This window comes from Melanotaenia boesemani, chromosome 12, assembly GCF_017639745.1.
Source record: "Melanotaenia boesemani isolate fMelBoe1 chromosome 12, fMelBoe1.pri, whole genome shotgun sequence".
Taxonomy (NCBI): Eukaryota; Metazoa; Chordata; class Actinopteri; order Atheriniformes; family Melanotaeniidae; genus Melanotaenia; species Melanotaenia boesemani.
In genome coordinates, this window is record NC_055693.1 from 2,159,257 (window position 1) to 2,181,233 (window position 21,977).

Sequence of the window (21,977 nt, forward strand, 5' to 3'; positions counted from 1 at the left end):
GCTAGCTTCAGCAACCTAACATTAGGGTAACATTAGCCTTTCATAACGTTAGCAACTCACACAGTTTAACTACTGGTGACAAAATCTCGTCTCTTCTAAATGTCTAGTCATATTGCCAGTAGGTTAAAACAATGACTTATTTGGAAACCACCTTAAAACTCACCTGCAGGATGATGTCCTTCATCAACTGGGTTGGCATACCGCCGCCTGCTGTCTGCCGTTAGCGAGTTTTTTTTTTCCACTGGCACCTGAGGTGTTAGCAATATTTTTCTCGGCATGACCCGCCCTCCTCTGCCTCTGATTGGCTCATCTGTACTCATGTCTAAAGTTAACCAATCTAATCAGTGAAGGCTGCGAGTACCAGCCAATTAGAGACAGAAGAGGGTGGGTCGTGGCTTCATGATCCTTAAGGAAAAAATGGGCTACCTGGCTCACAGATATTACTGAATGGTGCGCATCAGGGGGATTTAGAGGTGGGTATACGCAATGCTGACCGAAAAATAAGTGGGTATACGCCGTATACCGCCGTATACCGCCGTATACCGCCGTATACCGCCGTATACCCTGGACTACACCACTGATATGGCCACAGTTAAAGAGGCGAGAAGAGAACATCTGCCAAAAATGATTGTTTCTAATCAACATAATCCGAGTTTTGTTTAAACTGCTTAGATGAGGTCGTCCAGCAGATTAAATCATCTGGCTCTCCTCTTGATGCCATTCCTCCTCATCTTTTTAAGTAGATCTTTCCCTCTGTAGCTCAGGTGGTCCTTGCCTTTATTAACAGCGGTCTGGTGACGGGTGCTGTCGCCTCTTCTTTTAAACATGCAGTTACAACCCTGCTCAACAACCCTGGCCTCAACTGCACCATACTGGCTAACTTCAGGCCCGTCTCCAAGATGCCTGTCATAACAAAAATCTTGGAGAAAGTGATTTACTTACAGTTAAGGTCATTCTTGGACAACCAAAACATTGTTAAGAGCTTCCAGTCTGGCTTCAGATCCCTACATAGCACAGCATCAGCTTTACTGAGGGCTGTTAATGACATTCTCCCGGCTACTGATGCTGGAAATGATGTGGTCCTGGTCCTGGTCCTGGTCCTGCTCGACTTAACAGCTGCATTTGACACAGTGGACCACTGTTGTCATGGGTCCAGAACTTGGTAGGGATCTGCACTAGTCTGACTCAGGTCTTATTTGGTAGGTAGAACCATGTGTGTCAGTATAGCTAGCTTTGAGTCTGTTATGGCGCCGGTGTCCTATGGGGTTCCACAGGGCTCAGTTCTGGGGCCCCTCCTGTTTTTGCTATATCTGCTTCCTTTAGGGTCCATCCTGGGAAAGCCATTTGTATGCTGTCGATAGCCAGATACATCTGCCCCTAAAGAAGAAAGATGCCTTTTCTCTTACGCCTCATGTGTCATGCCTCCATGACATCAAGGAGTGGGTGGGCCTGAGTTTCCTGAATTTGAATGAGAGAAAAATGGAGGTTACAGTGTTAGGGCCTAATGGCTCCAGTGGCCCCTCCTCAGCTGATCTGGGCCCCTTGGGGAGCTTTTTAAAACCAACTGTCACTAGTCTGGGTTTTAAATTGGACAGTGATTTTAAACTAGATCTCCAGATTAAATCTGTGGTGAAGTCCAGCTTTTTTAACCTTCGTCAACTCGCTGAGGGAAAATCATTTTAACTGCTCCGCACTTTGAGACAGTAATTCCTGCCTTCATCACTTCCCGGCTGGATTACTGTAACACACTTTATCTTGGATCAGCCCGTCATCTCTCTCATGTCTCCTAAAACTGCTCGTGCTCGTGCTCGTGCTAGACTGTGGAACTCTTTGCTACTATCGGTTAAAGACGCCCACCACGGTCCATTTTTAAAACCTACCCATTTTTATGATCTGGCCTTCGATCTAGCATGAGACTCTTACTTCCTTGTTTTTATTGTTTTTATTGTTTTATTGATTTATTGTTTTACTGCTATTGTTTCTGGTTTTACTTTTAAATTGATTGCTTCTATGCTGTGTTCAGCACTTTGTAGAACTGATGTTGTGTTAAAGTGCTTTATAAATAAAATTGAGTTCAGTTCTTTATTTCCATGATGAACTTTGACCTGCAATGTCCAAATCTGTGTTTTTATGATGTCAGTTGTTCTAAATTCTTGCTGTTTTTGATGTTAGTATAAAGCGTTAGCATTAGCATGCTCATCCATTAGCATACATGTATTAGCATGTTAGCTAGTTAGCTCTGTTGAAAGTAGTTAGCTCTGTTTGTTGTTGTGACTGATTTCTGAAGGAAATTAATTAATTTCAGTTTTACTATTTCAAACGACGTGATAATGAAGTTCATGAAAAGGTATTATCTTCATCCTTGTCTCTGATAGCGTTACCTATCTGGCTAGCTGCTCTACGGAAGCAGTGAGGGGACAGTAATGTTCTTTGGACAGACCAGACCAAAGTGGACATGTTTGGTCAGAAAACAGAAAAACCACAGCAGATGATACAGTTTCTGTGTTGTATTATTTCTATTTTGTAGTCTGAGCATGTGCAGTATTATTACTTTTGCCTAAATGCTCACCATTCTAACCTGTCACGTTGCTGCTAGCATGTTGGATCCTCCCCTATTTTTGGTACCGTGGCAGAACGTTGACTCGCCTCAGACCTTTGACATGAACCAACCCTGGGATGCAGGTCAGGCCTTATCGTCCACATCAGACTGGGCTTCACTAATGCTCTTTTGGCTGAGTGAGAGAAAATCCCTGCAGATAAGTCTTTTGGAAGACCGGCTGTTACAGCCAAACATTAGTGCTCATGGTTTTAGAAAGCAATGTTTGACAATCAGGCTCAATGATAGCTTTCAGCATATATCGTAAAGTCCATCCTCAGCCGGACCCACTGATGGGTTTTCTGTTTAACGGGAGAATAAAGTCTCTGGTTGTTGGAGGTTTTGTGTCCTGTGCAGTGCACATGTGACTGAGGGACTGAGCGCGCTCACTGGCTGCCAAATCCTTTTGGGCTTTGCTGCAGTCATTGATTTTCCAGTCCAATTCCTTCCAATGTGCATCACACTGGCATTCCAGGAGAGGAAACAGGCCGCCTGCCATTTCCCAACCGGAGTGCCCGGCTTTCATTTTTATTTCCCCACATTGGTCATAATAATGAGAAATGAAAGCTGGTTTGTTGAAGCAGAGTCTGGAGGTGAATGTTCCCCCTCCTCTTCCTCCAGTTCACCAGCTCTGTTTTTTTCTCACATTAGATGGCTGTGAATTATAGAGGAGCATCAATAATTCAGGCTCAGAAAATAGAGGAAACCTGGCAGAATTTATCAGATCTTTGAGTTATTGTTGATGAAATTCTTGACAACTCTTTTTAGAGCAGCGTTTTTCTCCTGCTTGAGACCGGATCCGATCATGTGCAGCTGGGAGGTTAACGAGTGGACAGCGTGGTATTAGGAGACGTGGCCTGGTTTGGGCTAGTTGGTGTCATGGCGGCTGAAGAGCTGAGTGCTTGGTTTCCTCCTTGCTGAGGCAGTTTGACATTTGCTTGTTTGTGTTTACGGTGGAGGAAGTGTGGCAGATAATCGAAGTGAGCCACTGGTGTGTTATGTGAAAGAATAACATGGCATCTGCAGCATTAGTCACCGTCCCCCGCGGACTGCCTTTGTTTGAATATTGGTGGTTTTGTGAGGACATTTTCTGAGTGTGTGTTGTTTCCGAGGCCGTGAGCGAGCACATGTTCGCTTAGTGAGGCGGAAACGTTGGAGCAGCTGCTCCTCTTTGAGGAGAAACAATGAGTGCTCTCCATTTTACCAAAAATAATCCCATATCTTCCTTCATCCCTAGTTTCTTTCTCTTTCCTACCTGCTTCCTTCTTTCTTGATTTGTGTGGTAATTTAACCGAACTAGAGCCGGTGTTCTAACGTTTCATCCTACCCATCGAGATGTGCTTCCTATGTAGCACAACATGAAAAAGTCATAGCTATGTGGGTAAATGACATGCCCATAAATCCATGCTACCCTCAACTCTGTGTTAGAACAGCTGGACCTACTTGTTGTGATACTTTCATTAGCTGTAGCTTTGATGAAATAATTTATGCTGTCAAATCAGTCTACCTCCATAAATATACTATGTAAGGTAGCACTTTGAGAGGGTCAGACGACCTACCGCTATTCATTTATTCAAGGTTTGATTTTTGAGCTCCTGTAATGGTATTACCTGAGACCGTACATATGGGGAACTTTAGTTAGTTTAGAGCTGGTCAGTTTAGAAATATGAGGATTTATGAGCTTTAAAACTAAAACTATTTTTGAATGCACAAAACTGTCAATTGTATGAAAATTCCATGTGGTGTTTTGTTCTGAAAGCTAAGTAGCTTGGAAAGGTGCTAACGCTAGGCTAACGAGCACCAAGATGCCCTATCTCCACAGATGGCTACCAAGACCTATTTAAGAAGATAACAGCTCTGGAGACGAAAGACCACCTTCTAGTACTGGGTCGCCCTCTTCATCAGGTCCTCCTTCTAGTACCGGGTCATCCTCTTCATCAGGACCGCCTTCTAGTACGGGGTCGTCCTCTTCATCAGGACCGCCTTCAAGTAGCGGGTCGTCCTCTTCGTCAGGACCGCCTTCAAGTACCGGGTCGTCCTCTTCATCAGGACCGCCTTCTAGTACCGGGTCGTCCTCTTCATCAGGACCGCCTTCTAGTACGGGGTCGTCCTCTTCATCAGGTCCTCCTTCTAGTACCGGGTCGTCCTCTTCATCAGGTCCTCCTTCTAGAACCGGGTCGTCCTCTTCATCAGGACCGCCTTCTAGTACGGGGTCGTCCTCTTCATCAGGTCCTCCTTCTAGAACTGGGTCGTCCTCTTCATCAGGACCGCCTTCTAGTACCGGGTCGTCCTCTTCATCAGGTCCTCCTTCTAGAACTGGGTCGTCCTCTTCATCAGGACCGCCTTCTAGTACCGGGTCGTCCTCTTCATCAGGTCCTCCTTCTAGAACCGGGTCGTCCTCTTCATCAGGACCACCTTCTAGAACCGGGTCGTCCTCTTCATCAGGTCCTCCTTCTAGAACCGGGTCGTCCTCTTCATCAGGTCCTCCTTCTAGAACCGGGTCGTCCTCTTCATCAGGACCGCCTTCTAGTACCGGGTCGTCCTCTTCATCAGGACCGCCTTCTAGTACCGGGTCGTCCTCTTCATCAGGACCACCTTCTAGTACCGGGTCGTCCTCTTCATCAGGTCCTCCTTCTAGAACCGGGTCGTCCTCTTCATCAGGACCGCCTTCTAGTACGGGGTCGTCCTCTTCATCAGGTCCTCCTTCTAGAACTGGGTCGTCCTCTTCATCAGGACCACCTTCTAGTACCGGGTCGTCCTCTTCATCAGGTCCTCCTTCTAGAACTGGGTCGTCCTCTTCATCAGGACCGCCTTCTAGTACCGGGTCGTCCTCTTCATCAGGACCGCCTTCAAGTACCGGGTCGTCCTCTTCATCAGGACCGCCTTCTAGTACTGGGTCGTCCTCTTCATCAGGTCCGCCTTCTAGTACCGGGTCGTCCTCTTCATCAGGACCGCCTTCAAGTACCGGGTCGTCCTCTTCATCAGGACCGCCTTCTAGTACCGGGTCGTCCTCTTCATCAGGACCGCCTTCTAGTACCGGGTCGTCCTCTTCATCAGGTCCTCCTTCTAGAACCGGGTCGTCCTCTTCATCAGGACCGCCTTCTAGTACAGGTTCGTCCTCTTCATCAGGACCGCCTTCTAGTACAGGTTCGTCCTCTACATCAGGACCGCCTTCTAGTACCGGGTCGTCCTCTTCATCAGGTCCTCCTTCTAGAACCGGGTCGTCCTCTTCATCAGGTCCTCCTTCTAGAACCGGGTCGTCCTCTTCATCAGGACCGCCTTCTAGTACCGGGTCGTCCTCTTCATCAGGACCGCCTTCTAGAACCGGGTCGTCCTCTTCATCAGGACCGCCTTCTAGTACCGGGTCGTCCTCTTCATCAGGACCGCCTTCTAGTACCGGGTCGTCCTCTTCATCAGGACCACCTTCTAGAACCGGGTCGTCCTCTTCATCAGGACCACCTTCTAGTACCGGGTCGTCCTCTTCATCAGGTCCACCTTCTAGTACCGGGTCGTCCTCTTCATCAGGTCGTCCTTCTAGAACCGGGTCGTCCTCTTCATCAGGACCACCTTCTAGAACCGGGTCGTCCTCTTTATCAGGTCCTCCTTCTAGAACCGGGTCGTCCTCTTCATCAGGTCCTCCTTCTAGAACCGGGTCGTCCTCTTCATCAGGACCGCCTTCTAGTACCGGGTCGTCCTCTTCATCAGGACCGCCTTCTAGTACCGGGTCGTCCTCTTCATCAGGTCCTCCTTCTAGAACCGGGTCGTCCTCTTCATCAGGACCGCCTTCTAGTACCGGGTCGTCCTCTTCATCAGGACCACCTTCTAGTACCGGGTCGTCCTCTTCATCAGGACCACCTTCTAGTACCGGGTCGGACCTTTTTAATCCTGGTGTGATAGATGGAAGCAGGTGGTGAAACCTTCCTCAGAGGTTTTCTCCATATTAACATGACAGCATCACACAGTTGCTGCAGGTTTGTCGGCTGCATCCATGATGAGAATCTCCTGCTGGTAGATGTAATGTTTGCATTAGGGAAATTTAAACAACACAAATTTAAATAAAAGATGTTAAGCTGATAACAGGATGAAAACAAAATAAAATGAATAAATAAAATAAAGATGAAAAATAATGAAATGAAATAAGACTAGAAAAATGGAGTAAAAGTGAGTCCTCAACATAAAAAGTCAAATCATCTTTTGCTGTTTGTCTGACAGTAATTTGTCTTCTTTTTATCTTCATTTTTTCCTCCTATTTGTATTTATTTGTATAAAATGTATTTGTCCGAAACAAAGTAATCTATAAAAATAAAACCCTGTTTACAGATTAAAAAAAAAAGTTGTACAAGATATGAACTTTAAAAAAGTTCCCGTCTTTACCTCCTGTACGTGTCTGTGTGTGTGCACATCGGGGTGAAACTCTGCTGTGTGTAATCCAGAAATGATGGAGAGAAAAGACGTTCTGTAGTGTAAATAAGATAAATAACATCTGACTGTTTAATGAATTGAATTTAGTGTCATTACACAGTAATATGTAATGATATTAAGGTCCTCAAAACCAAGAGTATGCAATAATAATAAAATTATAAATATGCATAGAGATGATAAAAAGATAAAAAGACATTTAAAGCTGTAAAGCTACCAGATGACCTAGAAGATACTGCAGAGTATGCATGTGAGTACTGAGTGGTGTGGTTGTGTGAAACATTCTGATATTGTGTGATCTGATTGATCTGTAACGTCCCGGAAAGCAACAGATCAAACAGGTCAGAAGCCCATTAGTTTTTATTATAAGGACAAAGTATAAACCTGTCCTGGAAAGAACAAGGTGGGTTTATTTTTAGCTTGTTAGATAAATTAGCAGCTTCTTACTTCACTGTTTTAATGGCTGTCACACAGGTCTGAACAGTTTGCTGAGCGAATGTTCCCGACTTCAGAGAGGAACGGATTAAAGACATCATCGGGCTTTAACTTCAGCTGCTTCTAAACTTTGGAGCATCCAGCCACTTCTAATTAAAGCCTCAGCAAAACTAAACAGCTTCAAAATCCACAAGGAAACCTCATTTTCATCATTTGACCTTTAATTCTAATCTCAACATTCAGACCCACCTGCTAGTACCGGGTTGGGCCATCTTTTTAAGTCTTGCTGTGATATATTTAACATGGTGTTGGAAACCTTCCTAAGAGGTTTTGCTCCATGTTGACATTTTGGATTTGTGATGTCCCACATTATTTAGACAGTTCCGTTTTCATGCAGTATAGATGAAAAAAAGGATCTTTCTGCAAATGAAAAGACAGAAATAATGCATGCCATGAGAAAATGAAAAATTTATCAGGATTGTACTGTTAAGAATTAGTGTGTTATTCAGAGAACAGCTGATTAACATCCGCTGATGAGCAGCAGCAGGTTTCTGAAGCTGCTGGTGAACCACGTAGGATGCTCCAGAGGCTGCAGGTGTGCAAAAAGCTGGATCAGGCTGTCCTTTAACCGATGTTCAGAGAGAAGTCTGCAGTTGGCTCAGAAATACATGTCATGCTACGGTGGAAGGTCCAGATTAAGGATGTCAAACTCTGGTCCTCAAGGGCCACAGTCCAGCAGGTTTTAGATGTTTCCCGGTGTCAACACACCTGTGAAACATCTATAACCTGCAGCAGCGTTCTGGACTAATTAAAGCTGTGTGATGAACTTTAGGTGGACCTGTAAGGACAGGGTTCCAGTAGTCCAGTCTACCAAAGATAAAAGTAGAAATTCAGAGTAATCAGTTCTTCACAACCAACTTAATTTGATGCCAAAATTCAGGTCTGAGTCCAGGACCAGTTACCCAAGTTTTCAACTTTTCAAGCTGAATTTTAATTTAAAAACTATTATTTCAGTTTTGTCTTCATTTAACTGAAGGCAGTTCTGGAGCATCCAATCTTTAACCTGATCAATGCATCTGATCAGAGTTTGGGCTGTAGTCTCCTGGCGAGATGGTTATGTAGATTTGTGTCTGATCTGCATAGTTATGGTGACATATTAAGTTGTTTTTCATTATGTAATTGAGTTGCAGCCCCAGGATGGTGCCTTGGGGACTCCATAGGTTATTCTAGTTTACTCAGGTGTATAGTTGGTCCTTGTCCTTTAGATGGGACTCAGACCAGTTAATTGTGGTGCCAGAAAGTCCTACCTAGTTTTTTTAGATGAACTTGTTACATGTTTTGGTTGACTCAAATGCAGTTTGTGATGCAGTGTATGAAGCGAAACTCACCTGCAATGCCACACAGAGTCCCCGAACAATGAAGTTATGAAGTGATTTCTTGGCCTCAGGATGCTGCCGGGCAGCGACGGCTCCAGAAATGTACATAATATATATCATTGTGACATCAAATGAGTCCAGAACACAGAGATTTAAGATTGGAAAGTTACGTAGTGCATCTTTCATCTGATATCAGAGAAGAACTGGAAAATTTGTTTTTATGTTTTAAGAAAAATGGAGAAATCTCAACTCAGTGCAAAAAACTGTAGAATAATTTGGATCACTGTAAATGTTTGTATATTTCTCGTAATTAATTTTCATTTTATTTTCAATTTTTATCTTATCTCTGGATACTTATGTATTGTCTTCTGTACTTGTTGTAACCCTCTGCTGCTGGGTGAAAACTAATAACGGATTATTCTTTTCTATTTTAGCACAATACAGCACACAAAAGCAAGTACTGTTATTAGAGAGAAAAAAACTACTTTCCAAATAAATCTGTATTTAAAAGATTAGAGAAGTTACTCTGAGACCAAGGAATAATGTTTAGTTCATGTAAGCAGCCGTTTTGTTTACGTCTGTTCGAGTTAAATAAAGCATCTTTCTGAGAACTCGTAATCTTTATTGGTTATCTCCTCAGCAGCCAATCAGACGGCAGGATACAACCCATTCATCTAATCCTGTGTCAGAGTTAAGTGACTGAGTGGGTCTGCTTCTGTCTCACAGGCTCTCAACGGGTTTGTCCTGGTTATCACTGCCAGTGGGACCATCTTCTACTCCTCCCACACCATCCAGGACTACTTGGGCTTCCATCAGGTAACGATGCACCTGTCCTGTTGGACAATAAAAGTCATCTATAACAGATACATAACAGAAACAGAACCGAAAAAACTCCTGAAATAAGCCCCCCTGCCCCAGAAGAGTTCCTCTACAGGAGGTAGGTGAAACACCATAAAACTGGAGAAATAAAAAAGAAGTTTCCAAAACAAACTTTCTGAAAATCTCCTCAACTGGGCCTTTTCCCTGTTTTATCTGCACATTTCCTGTTTCTGTTCTCCATCCGACTGGTCGGAGCAGAAACCCAGAATTCCTGATCTAAAGCTGGATCAAAACGAGTTACTGCGAGTCCTGGCTCTGCAAATTATTTCATTCATTCACATCACAGCAAATCACCGCCACGCTAAAGCAAATCATTTCACCAAATTAAAGGTCCAGTGTGTCAGAATTACTGCCATCTAGTGGTAAAGATGAACAGCACAGCTGTGAAAGGACGGTGGCCGCCAGTGGCCAAAATTCTTCCAGACATAAAGATGTTTTCACGTGTGTGTGGCCTCAGGTACTACAGGTAACTATTCCAACACTGTGTACCATAGACATGTATACGAAGACGCTGCGTCAACCTCCTCCACCTGCCATCCGCCATATTGGTCCTGGCAAGAGAACTCTTTAGATGTACAAAAGAAAAAGGTTGTTTAGTTTAAACTGGATTAAATATTTGACAAGTTTTTAGCATATTGGGTTTCTACCAGGGCTGTCAAAAATAACGCTTTAATGGCGGTAACTAATTTATGTAATTAATTACATGTTTTTAAAAAATTTAAATGTATAATTAATTAAGTAAAATAATTTATATGATTAACTGTGTTTATATTTTTAACACAATTAACGCATGCACTGCATGACAAGCCCCACACATCGGTCATTTCTCCGTTATGATGGCGGGACGTGGAGGCTCTAGAGGCCAGATAGAAAAAATGAGCCGGCTGGTTCTGTGGATGGATTTGAGAATAAAAAGAACAATGATGGAGCAACGTTGCCCCCGTGGAGGATGATGGTGCCTTTGTTTTTTCCTGTGTTGTGCACCAGCGCGGCTGGTCTAGAAGCTCTCTGGTCTTCTCTGTGTCTGCTCCTCCTCTTCGTCTCCTGTTGTTCCGTCAATCATGATGGCTGACGGCAATCAGCTGATCGGCTTTTCTGTTGCTAGTACCGTCTCTCTTGTAGCGTTAGCTTTTCATTCAGATGAGGAGGAATCTAGCGGTTTATGTTCATAGCAGCACATATTTACCTAAAGTATTGTTTTTTTTTTTGAGGACTCTTCTCTAACACAGTAGCTGACAGGGTTAGCTATGCAGGGGCGGTTCTAGAAAAGTTTTGAAGGGGGGCCAGGCAGGCGCACTGACTAGGAAAAGGGGGACGCAAATGAGACCTTTGTGGTTTTATCCAGATCATCAGTTTTAACAGAGTTTCTTCATCAATATCAGCTTTAACTTTATTTGTCAACATCTGGTGGTTGTATGACAGATATCATCATGTGATCATGTGGAGATGGTTGGTGAGACGATGCTGGATGAATTCTGAACATGGTAGAGATGATGCAGAACAACAGATAGATATTGAATTTACTGACACCTGGAGATCTGACATTAACCCAAGGGAAGGTCAGTTAACAGTAAATATTTGTAGCATCGGCTGCAGTAAAAACGGGCAAATTTCACGAATGGTGATTAACCATCCATCCATCCATCCATCCATCCATTGTCTGCCGCTTATCCAGAGTCGGGTCGTGGGGGCAGCTGCCTAAGCAGGGAAACCTAGACTTCCCTCTCCCCGGCCAGATTCACCAGCTCATCCGGAGGAATCCCGAGGTGTTCCCAGGCCAGCCGAGAGATGTAGTCCATCCAGTGTGTCCTGGGTCTTCCTCGGGGCCTTTTTCCATTAGGAAGTGCCCGGAACACCTCACCAGGGAGGCGTCCAGGAGGCATCCTAACCAGATGCCCGAGCCACCTCATCTGGTTCCTCTCGATGTGGAGGAGCAGCGACTCTACTCTGAGCCCCTCCCGGATCACCGAGCTTCTCACCCTATCTCTTTTTTTTTTTTTTTTTTTTTATTTTATTTTATTTTTATTTTTATTTTTTTTCTCACCCTATCTCTAAGGGAGAGCCCGGCCGCCCTGCAGAGAAAACTCATTTCGGTCACTTGTATTTGTGATCTTGTTCTTCCGGTCACTACCCACAGCTCGTGACCATAGGTGAAGGTAGGAACGTAGATCGACCGGTAAATTGAGAGCTTTGCCTTCTGCACCGATCCGCCTGTCGATCTCCATCCTTCCCTCACTCGTGAACAAGACCCCGAGATATGTGAACTCCTCCACTTGGGGCAGGACCCTATTGCAGACCCGCAGAAAGCACTCCACCCTTTTCCGGCTGAGGACCATGGTGATTAATTTGTAAGCTATGATTAATTTGATTAAAAATTTTAATCATTTGAAAGCCCTAGTTTTTATATTTGACTTATGGTGAAAAGAGTTTTAAACCGTAATTCATTCATTCAACTCTATACTGCTTCATCCATTACGGGTCGCGGGGAAGCTGGAACCTAACCCAGCATTTTAACAGGTGAGAGGCAGTTACACCTGGACAGGTCACCAGGCCATCGCATTTAAAGTTTTGTTTTTTTTGTATATTTGGCCATCAATAAAATTGGACATCATATGATTTGGACATATGCCACAGAAGAAAAATAAGGACGAAAAAACAACACAACAAAAGATTTTCCTTAAGTCATTTGTCTTAAATGTTGTATTTCAGGGGTCTTTATATTTTCCAAAACAAGACTTTAGTTCTTTAACTACACATAATAACTCCCATTTATCCATATTACTGACAAGTCAAGAGAATCTGTGGACACATGAGGAAAAATGTAATAAAATCATGTACATCTTTAAACAATAGAACATTAATGACCTGTACTGAACCGAGGGGAGGGGCTCACATTCTTGTGCGTTGTAGTGGGCATTAGTCTGTCAAAAGGAAAAGAGGGCCCAAAAAATAAATAGATAAATGATTAAGTAAATACAACAGCTTGAACACAGTGGGCAAAAATAGAAGCACATCTTGTTTCCACTCAATCGGCAAAAGTCTGAAAGTACAGGCTTGACGTACTCTGAGCACTTAGACCAGATGGGAAGGAAAATCCTTCCCGGGTTCTAAGTGTAAAAGTCAGTTTTTCCACAACATTTATGTTATGAGTTATGTCCACCCATTCATCCACACTAGTTCCGTTTTTCCTGTGATAACCTTTGTACGTGCCAGAAAAAGGCTCAGTAATAATTCCCTGTCATATTTGTCCCACCCTTCAAAACAAATTGTTCCTAAATATAAGGGAGTAAAATTTGAAAAGGATGCTGGTCCCAAACGTAGCTTCCATGCGAGCATGAATGTCTCTCCAGCAGAGCGGAAGCATTCCAGATACGAGTGTAGCGAGGCTTGCTCGAAAGCCATCACATGCACCATTGAGGTAGGATGTAGGGGCTTCGTTGGGTCCTCTACAGCTGGCCTTCTGCATGGGGTGCACAGGAGCAGGGTGTCGGAGAGCCACTAAAGGGCCGGCAGAGGAGGCGGAGAAAGGTAGCTTCTGGCGATGGCTAAGAAGGCTAAGCAACACCTAAGGCTTTAGGTGTTCCACCACCAGGAGATGTTCTGGGTTAAAAGAGCAAAACATCTGTGATTGGTGGTCCCCAGCTGATGACCCAGACTTTGCTGGCCACAGAGGTGTGCACAATTACCTGAAGGCACTGGTGCATCCCCACGGAGACCAGCAACCTGTATCTTCTCCAGTAAGAAAAATCCTAGACCACTCCCAGAATACAAGGTAGTGATTGTCCTCATTACCCCAGTCAACAACATGTCGTGGCGGTGAGGTTTTTCCAGCCGAATTCTCTCCAACATAGCTGAAGATGTTGAATCCCTTTGTTACTTACATAGTATTCCCCATTGTTCCCGTGAAAGCGTGAAATGGTCTTCTTTCTCCCACTTCTCTTCAATGTACAAAGTACTGTCTAGTTTGGCCTGGAGACCCCCGCTTACAGGCAGATGAAGTGAATGCTGATTTAAATACCTGGAGATGTCCACCTCCAGTGATCCGCTCAAATGCTGGTTGGAATTGTGTCAAACTTGAAAATATCTGTAAAAATCATTTTGCTGAATGATAGGCCTTTGCTCGGCATATCTGTGAGTTTAGAGTCTGTTCTATTTGGCAGGAAGTCCGCGTCGTGTGCACTCCACCAGCGCTATGAGCGTCCCTGAAATCTCCTGATTTTACAGTTTCCTTACAAATCTTCAGAGCCGAATTAACCAAGGATTGTTTTCCCAGCATGGTCTTTACTAGACTGGGACCCAATTACTCCATCTCTCATTGAGGTGTCATTGTCCTCCCATCATCTTAAGTGAAAGTAACCTCTTAGTATTCTAATTCGCATCTCAGTTCAACAAATACTTTTCTCTAATTGTTATTAAAAGGTTTTAAAAAAAAACACCAGTGAAAACCATCCTAGTTGTACTATGATAAATGATATTGTAGTAAAACCTGTAGTACTATGATAAATGATATTGTAGTAAAACCTGTAGTACTATGATAAATGATATTGTAGTAAAACCACCAAACTTAAGTAATTTATTATTTCAGATTGAAACCTTGTGATGATTTAAAACATCACATTTAAAACAAAGACAGGAACGACCTCATCGCCAACGACTGCAGGCTGCTGCTTGGATGGAGATGGAAAGCTTGCGTGCAACATGTGGCGGGATCAGTTCAGGGGTCTCTGCTGTTTCCTGCGACGTATTTGTCTCAGTCAACAGCAACAAAACCTCTGCTATTATTAGCTTGGCCTTTAGTAGAAAGCAGCGGTGTCCTGCAGAGAGCAACACCATGCAGCATGGGCTCAGAAAGCCCAGCTCCATGCTCTCTCTTCAGGTGGAGCCCGGGTGACCAGCTCTGCACGACGCCACTGCTCACCGGAGATATGAGGTGCAGCGTTGTGTTTGTGTTACACAACGATCATTACGCTGGACGTAACATGCAGACGGATTAGTGCTGAAATGACACAGAGGACACCCTGAAGTTACTTCTTCTACTGACAGAGGAGATGTTTAAACATCAAAAGGAGGAGGAATCATTCATGTGTACACAGATTCCTGATCCATATGGGTTCATTATGAAGCGGTGAAGATTTTGCATCTGGAAATTGTTTGAAGCCGAAGCTTCATGACACGCCTGCCGTGAGACCAGCTCGCTGCATGGACACGTGGATCCATTCAGGAAGAGCTCCATCTGGTGGCTGCCAGCATGTGGCGCAGCTGAGTGGAAGCGTTGACCAGACTTCATCTTCTCATTACTGACATCTCATCTGGTTTAAAAGCAGATGTTCTCAACCCCAAGTTGTTGTTTTTTCTGTCAGTGCTGAAGCTTTTAAAAGGGAAGAGTGGGAGAAAAGGGTGTTTATGCAGCTGGGACAGGGATTGTGTTGCTGTATTTATAGTTGCTTCTGCAACTTTTGTGAATTTGTATAGATTTTTATTTTAAAAACATATCTCTTCAATGATGTTTGGCTTCAGTCTGCTCCTCTTCTGGAACGCTACCTCTCCAGCATGATGATGCACAAGAAAGAAACACAAGAACTAAATTATAATCAAGCCACTTTAAAATCACTAAAAACCTCTGCTGATGGTGATCAGAAACCAGCTTGGTTGTGGAAGGTCCCACAGGTTGCCGTCTCCCCAGACACTTCCTCTGGTGCTTCCTGAAGCTTCTATGAACTTTAAAGTCTGCTTTTTGCAAACCTATTTAAAATACAATATAAAGAAAATAAACATAACCTACCTGTGATGTTGTCATGTCAACCCACTACAATCTCTTACTGTGAGCTCATTCAGCAGTTACCCTGGCAACAGCATCCCACAAAGCTAATCCGAAATGACAATTGGTAGCATCGCTGCCCAGCTTCGGTTTACAGTGTGACCGAATCGATTTTAAAGCGTTGACGGATTAACAACCTCAGTCCCTTGGAAATCCCGGGAGCAGTTAGACATGCACAGACAACGCAACGAGGCCTCGGTTGGTGTGGTCAAGTGACATTGGTCATGGTGAATCAACGTATCGGAACAATGCTCGCACCACTTCTATGTCATATGGTCGACAGACTCAAGTGTAACATCACTACCTGCCCTCCCGCACCGTGTTTTGTTCTTATTGCTGAGTGAGACAGGAAGTGATGATTCTTTCCACCAATCAGTGGATTGCAGCATGTCAAGCTCCACCCTTTTGGGTTGGATCGGTTTAAAGGAAGGGTTTAAAGAAAAAAGTGGGACGGTTTGGTCGGAGATTCTGGTACCTTTCCAGTGGAAATATAACAAACTGCAGCACGTTGAACCAAACCCGCAGGTGGAAACGGGGCTTTAAGGTGCTTTCACACCAACCCTTCTAAATCTAATCCTAGTTGTTCTGCTCAGAAAGTCCGATTCGATTGGGACGGTGTTCATGCAAACTTCGATCCACACTAAAGAAGTTGTCTGAAGCCTGAACATTAGTGAAGCTGTGGGGAATCAGGCAGAAACATTCAAAGATTAGTTTTGGAAAGTATTCCTGAAGAAAACTGAAAGACATGACAGACTGATTTCAGCATCATCTAATTCTCCCTCTTGTTTCCTCCCTCAGACTGACGTCATGCATCAGACTGTTTATGAACTGGTTCATACGGAGGACCAGCAGGAGCTCAGGAGAAACCTCCACTGGGCTCTGAATCCTCCCTCTGCAGCATCTGGAGTGACTCAGGACTCCCTTCAAGGTACCCAGCACCCAGTCCAGCATCAGTTAACAATGAACAAAGACCTAATGTGGACTGAATATGAGAGGAACCCTCCAGCTGAGGCCACGTTTATTAGAAGCGCCGAGCTCGACTGAGATCAGTGTCAGAGCTTTTATACGACTGACAGTTGGTGAAAAGTGCCTCCTCTGCAGCCTCAGCGGGCACACATTCAGACATCAACACGAGACGGTTAAGTACAGCATTAAGCTGTAAGACCAGCCTCAGTCAGATCACATGACCCTGTAATCTTCAGTGTGGCTTATGAGTTGAAGTGGTCCTAGATCCGCATGTGTGTTTAAGATGCTTATGTGTGTGTTTAGATCTACGAATAATCTAAAGAACTCTCTCCGACATCAGAAATGAGCTCTGGCTGCTCTGTTGCAAAACACGTAAATGTACTTGATTAACAAGGTTTTAAATAAAGTTATCTTTAACTGAAGGTGTTGTTGCTGCAGAGACAGAGCCAGAAAGCAGCTCGCCTTTGGTCACCTACAACCCCGAACAACTTCCTCCGGAGAATTCCTCCTTCCTGGAAAGGAGCTTCGTGTGTCGCTTCCGATGCCTCCTGGACAACTCCTCCGGCTTCCTGGTAGGTTTCCGATGGCAGACGAGGCGAAGGCGAAGGCCTCTCAGAAACCCAGACATGAGGATGGGAAGGTGGTGCAGATTCAAAACATCACAGGAGTCAGTCAGACTCAGCTTCCTCTAGACTTTATCAAAGCTACATTTCTCCCTTAAAATGATACAGAACTTATTTATTATATGTGGAAATGGAAATTGGCTCTTTTGTCTGACATCTTTAGAGGAAATGCTGTTATTGTAAAACACACCTCACAGACAGGTTAAACATCGTTTTCACCAGAGCAACATGATGGAAATGAAGGCCAAGGCAGCAGCAGCAAACACAACAGTTACAACAAAAGATCAGCTTGCAAACAGACTATGAAAACAAGTGGTTTCGACCCAAAGAACAATCTCTTTCGATTTAAAAGCACTCACTGAAATCAGCACCAAAACAAACTTCATGATTTATCATAACCGCAGCATATCTAAAGTTACAAACAATCCAGTCTTCTGAAAGGTGAGGTGTGACAACAACACCACAAACAAACAGAAAAGCTCAGCTATTAGCCCCTAACAGCTGGAACATCAGCCTTGCCGACGTTCCTTCCTCCTTCTATACACGGAACACATGAAGAGAACCGCCCCTTTAACTTCCAGCCAATCAGAGACTTCAGATGAGCCGCGTCATCATTCACTGCATTAATTGAGCTTCTGACATGTTCAATAACACCATGTAAATGTCACTACAACAGTAACAGAATATTTTTATCTCAGCTGAACTAATGTTGTAACCATGGCAACAATCTTAACATGACAGTTGCATGTAATATGTCCTGGTCTGTTGCAGTATGAACTACGATAACTCATATAACCAATACAAAACTGATATATTGTAATGGCTGCTGTGGTTGAATCTCTGGGGGTGTGTTTGTTTGCTTATTTCCCATCATGCTTTGTGGCACCCCATACCCTGTTTAGCACTGTAAGTTAACTCCTCTAAACTCTCCCTGGGTATGAAGTCAATAATTCCCTTTATTTCCTAGGAAAATGTTGGATGTGTTAAAATGTGTGTCAGATCTTTGATGAGTTGAACTTACTCCCCTCAGCAAACTTATAAATTATTTTATTCATTTTACTTTCAAAACCGACAAACATGATCAGATGTTGCTTGAGTCTTTATTTTTCTTTCTGTTCTCCTATTAGCCATTGTCTTGTTAATAAAGTTAAGGAGGCCTAAACCAGAGCAGGGCATTGCAATAATCTATTCTAATAAAAATAAAAGCTGCAGCATCTCTGTGCTGGCAAGAGAGAGAAAAGGGCAACTCTGGTGATGTTTTTAAGATGATAAAATCTTGTCTTTGTGACATTTTTGAAATGTGGAATAAAATCCAGCTCAGAGTCGAAGAGGACACCAAGATTTCTCCCACACTGAGAACATTCAAAGTTTTGTAATTTGGTAAAATGATCTATCTGTTGTCTTTAGGACCAATAGTTAAAACTTCAGTTTTGTCCTGCTTAAGCTGTAAGAAGTTCTCTGCCATCCAAAATCCAGTTTAAAAGAGTGTTAACTGGCTCCAGGTCATCAGAAGACACGGCATGTAAAGCTGTGTATCATCAACATAGCTGTAAAAAACCAATACTGTGTCTCCTGATGACATCCCCAAGAGGCAACATGAACAGATTAAAAATAGTTGGGCCTAAAACTGATCCTTGGGGAACCCCACACTGGATTTTATAGGTCTTTGAAGAGCATGTATCCAAACTTACATAAAACTATAGATCTGTGAGATGGGAGTTAAAAATTTTAAAAGAGTACCTGAGAGGCCCACCAGACCTCTGAGTCTAATAAAATCTGGTGATCTACTATATCGAATGCAGAACTTTGATCCAGTAGAACCAGAACTGAAAGTTTCTTTAAAAGGGTTGTCTCTGTACTGTAGTTTGTCCTAAAACCAGGTTGATATATTTCCAAGATATTTTTTTTATCCAAAAACTCATTTAACCGAATAAAAACAACATTTCTATGATTTTACTTAAGATGAAGTCCGAGGGGTTAAAAAAAAAATAAATTTAGAATGGCCATGCCTGCATTTACTTATTTTTTATGTTTTCACTGAAGTTCAATTAACTGGTTACATAGCTCATTTATATGTGGTAAATCTCTCTCATCTTTAAAAAGTGACCTTCTATCAAGATAACCACCTAGTGTAACTTAGGAGAGGAAACTGCCTTAACTGAAAACCATTTGCATAATGATGTTTTATTTCCCCTGTAGGCTCTGAACATCCACGGCAGACTCAAATTTCTGCACGGACAGAACCAACGGCAAGAAAACGGAGGAAAGGCACCACCACAGCTTGCTCTTTTCGCCATCGCAACCCCTCTGCAGCCTCCGTCCATCCTGGAGATCAGGACCAAGAACATGATCTTCAGGACCAAACACAAGCTGGACTTCACCCCCCTGGCCTGTGATGCAAAGTACAGACACTTTCCGTCCTTTCATCATGTTTACATCTCAGTTAAAGTAATAACAATGTAGTAATAACAGAAATTAATGCGTCATTTGAAGGAAAATAAGCTTCAGACAATTAACTTTTTTTTTCAGATTTCTCACCAAGCTGATTTAGATAACAAATCTAATCTGTTTTTTAGAGGGAAGATCGTTCTGGGCTACACTGAGGCTGAACTGCGGGTACGAGGAACAGGCTATCAGTTCATCCATGCAGCAGATATGTTGTACTGTGCAGAGAACCATGTCAGGAGTAAGTACCACCAAGACAACCCTGTGGTTAAAACTCCAGCTGTGAACAGATTCCTTCATCTCAGTCCTTATGGCCGTGTTTCTCCATCCTGGTCCTCGGGGACCCCCTGCCCTTCATGTTTTAAAGGTTTTCAACACCAGCACACCTGATTCAGACTAATTGAACTACTCATCAAGTTCTTTGCAAGCCTGCTAATGAGTTAAGTGTGTTAACGGATGGAAACCTCTAAACCATGCAGGATGAGATCCCTGAGGACCAGGAGTGATAAACACTGTGCTGTGGCATCTCAGTCTCTTTGTGTGTGTATATACAAATACACACACAAACACACACACACACACACACACACACACACACACACACACACACACACACGTACATATGTAAGGGATCATGCCTGTCATGTCTGTTATCATAAATAACGAACGATGCGGAGGAGTGAATCGTCCAACACGAAGCGGCGGACGATTATGTAGAATAGAATAGAATAGAAGAACTTCTTTCATAGGTGTCCATTATCACTTTTTAATGGACATACTCCAGCCAATCAGAATTGAGTATTCACCCAGACCATGGTATAAACTATTCTATTCTATTCTATTCTATTCTATTCTATTCTATTCTATTCTACAGTCTTTTAGCAGACACTTTTATCCAAAGTGACTAACATTTGAGAGTAAGAACAACACAAGCAAGAATTCAAACAAGATGGACATCATCATTATGTGGTAGTCAGCTGAATATGTATACATACATATATACATATATACAGGATCACCTTACTCATTCCTAGGATATATATGTATATATAAATATATATATATTTATATATACATATATATATGTGTGTGTGTGTGTGTGTGTGTGTAGTGTAAGTTATATATGTATAAATTAAGAATAAAAATTTTAAATAAGTATTGACACAGAACTAACTGATATTTTTCTGTAAAGTGCCCTGAGATTGTTGTGAATTGGCGTTATACAAATAAAGCTGAATTCAACTGGAAAATGAATTAATTATGCATTATACTGGCAATTTTTGTATGAGTCGAACAGCATTCAGACTAAAATACCAAGTGTATGTAAAATGTTAATCTATTTCTCGGTGCAGGCTGCTAATCAAAGAGATTAGGTCTTTGTCGAAGTATCGTCAGTGTTGTCGATACCAGCCTGAGTTGACTTGGTATTGGAGGGGAAATAAAAGTGCTGGTATCGCACATCTCTAGAAAACAATGGAAAACCCGTCTAAAATATGTTTCACGTTTAAGGTGGTCCGAAAAAAACCATGCAACCACGAGAACAATGATGTTCCACATCAGCCAGGATGGTTGCTGTTTTATCCGTTGTCTTGTTGATAAAGTTTAGGAGGCCTAAACCAGCGAGGTCACAGAGTTCAGCTAGCTTTCACAAGTAATCCTGCTGGATCAGGGAGTAGATTGAGCAAAGCTGCTGAGCTGCCAGAGGAAAGGATATGCCCCACAAATCCACAACATGAGCAAAACATCAGAGATGATCCATACAGCAGCAGTCAGCAGGGTAGGGGTCGATAAAGTTTTACCAACATGTGACAGCAAGAAGCAAAACAGCGGCAAAGATTCACAGGAACACAACAAGCAACACGACAGGTGGTCAGAAAACAAGCAAACTCATTTAATTCACTTTCACCATCATGTGTTAGGATGATAAACCAGCAGAATTTTTTTATTTGAATACAGGTTTTCAGCATTTACTGGATGGATTTCAGTCCAAGCATCTCTACGTCTCCCTGAGATGGTTGCTGAGGTTCTGCTCACTTCGGTTTATTTATACATTCACAACTGTCATCTCAAGCAATTTAAACCCAGAATAATTAAAGTTTATTATAAACCCATTTCAATCTGAATCACTCTAATCTAGTTAAACCTAAATTAATTTAATCCAATGGATCAATCCAGTTCAATTCAGTTTAATTCTCAGTGATCCATTGGGCTTAAAGATGTAGCGTGTAACGAAATTAAAGTTCAAAAACATAATAGCCGTTTTTTACTATCTTAGAATTTTACAGTTTTTATTGCAAATGTACAAATATACATTAAAAAATAGGCACCTTGAACAAATAAAAAGATCCAACTCAACATAATGTACTCAGAGTGAGCATGAAAACCTTCTGTGTCATAAATCACAAGACAAAATACAAGAA

At 42.9% G+C, this 21,977-nt stretch overlaps 1 protein-coding gene across 2 annotated transcripts in view; it reads left to right on the forward strand.

Moving 5' to 3' along the window:
• Positions 1–21,977, forward strand: part of ahr1b (aryl hydrocarbon receptor 1b) — an 84,196-nt gene that overhangs the window by 47,464 nt on the left and 14,755 nt on the right. The window contains exons 4-8 of one of the 2 annotated variants that reach the window (XM_042001568.1): positions 9,553–9,642; positions 16,322–16,451; positions 16,913–17,061; positions 19,312–19,514; positions 19,689–19,798. In XM_042001568.1, the coding sequence (XP_041857502.1) occupies positions 9,553–9,642; positions 16,322–16,451; positions 16,913–17,061; positions 19,312–19,514; positions 19,689–19,798 (682 nt within the window). The remainder of the gene's footprint in view (positions 1–9,552; positions 9,643–16,321; positions 16,452–16,912; positions 17,062–19,311; positions 19,515–19,688; positions 19,799–21,977) is intronic. The other variant, XM_042001569.1, reaches the window with a different exon arrangement.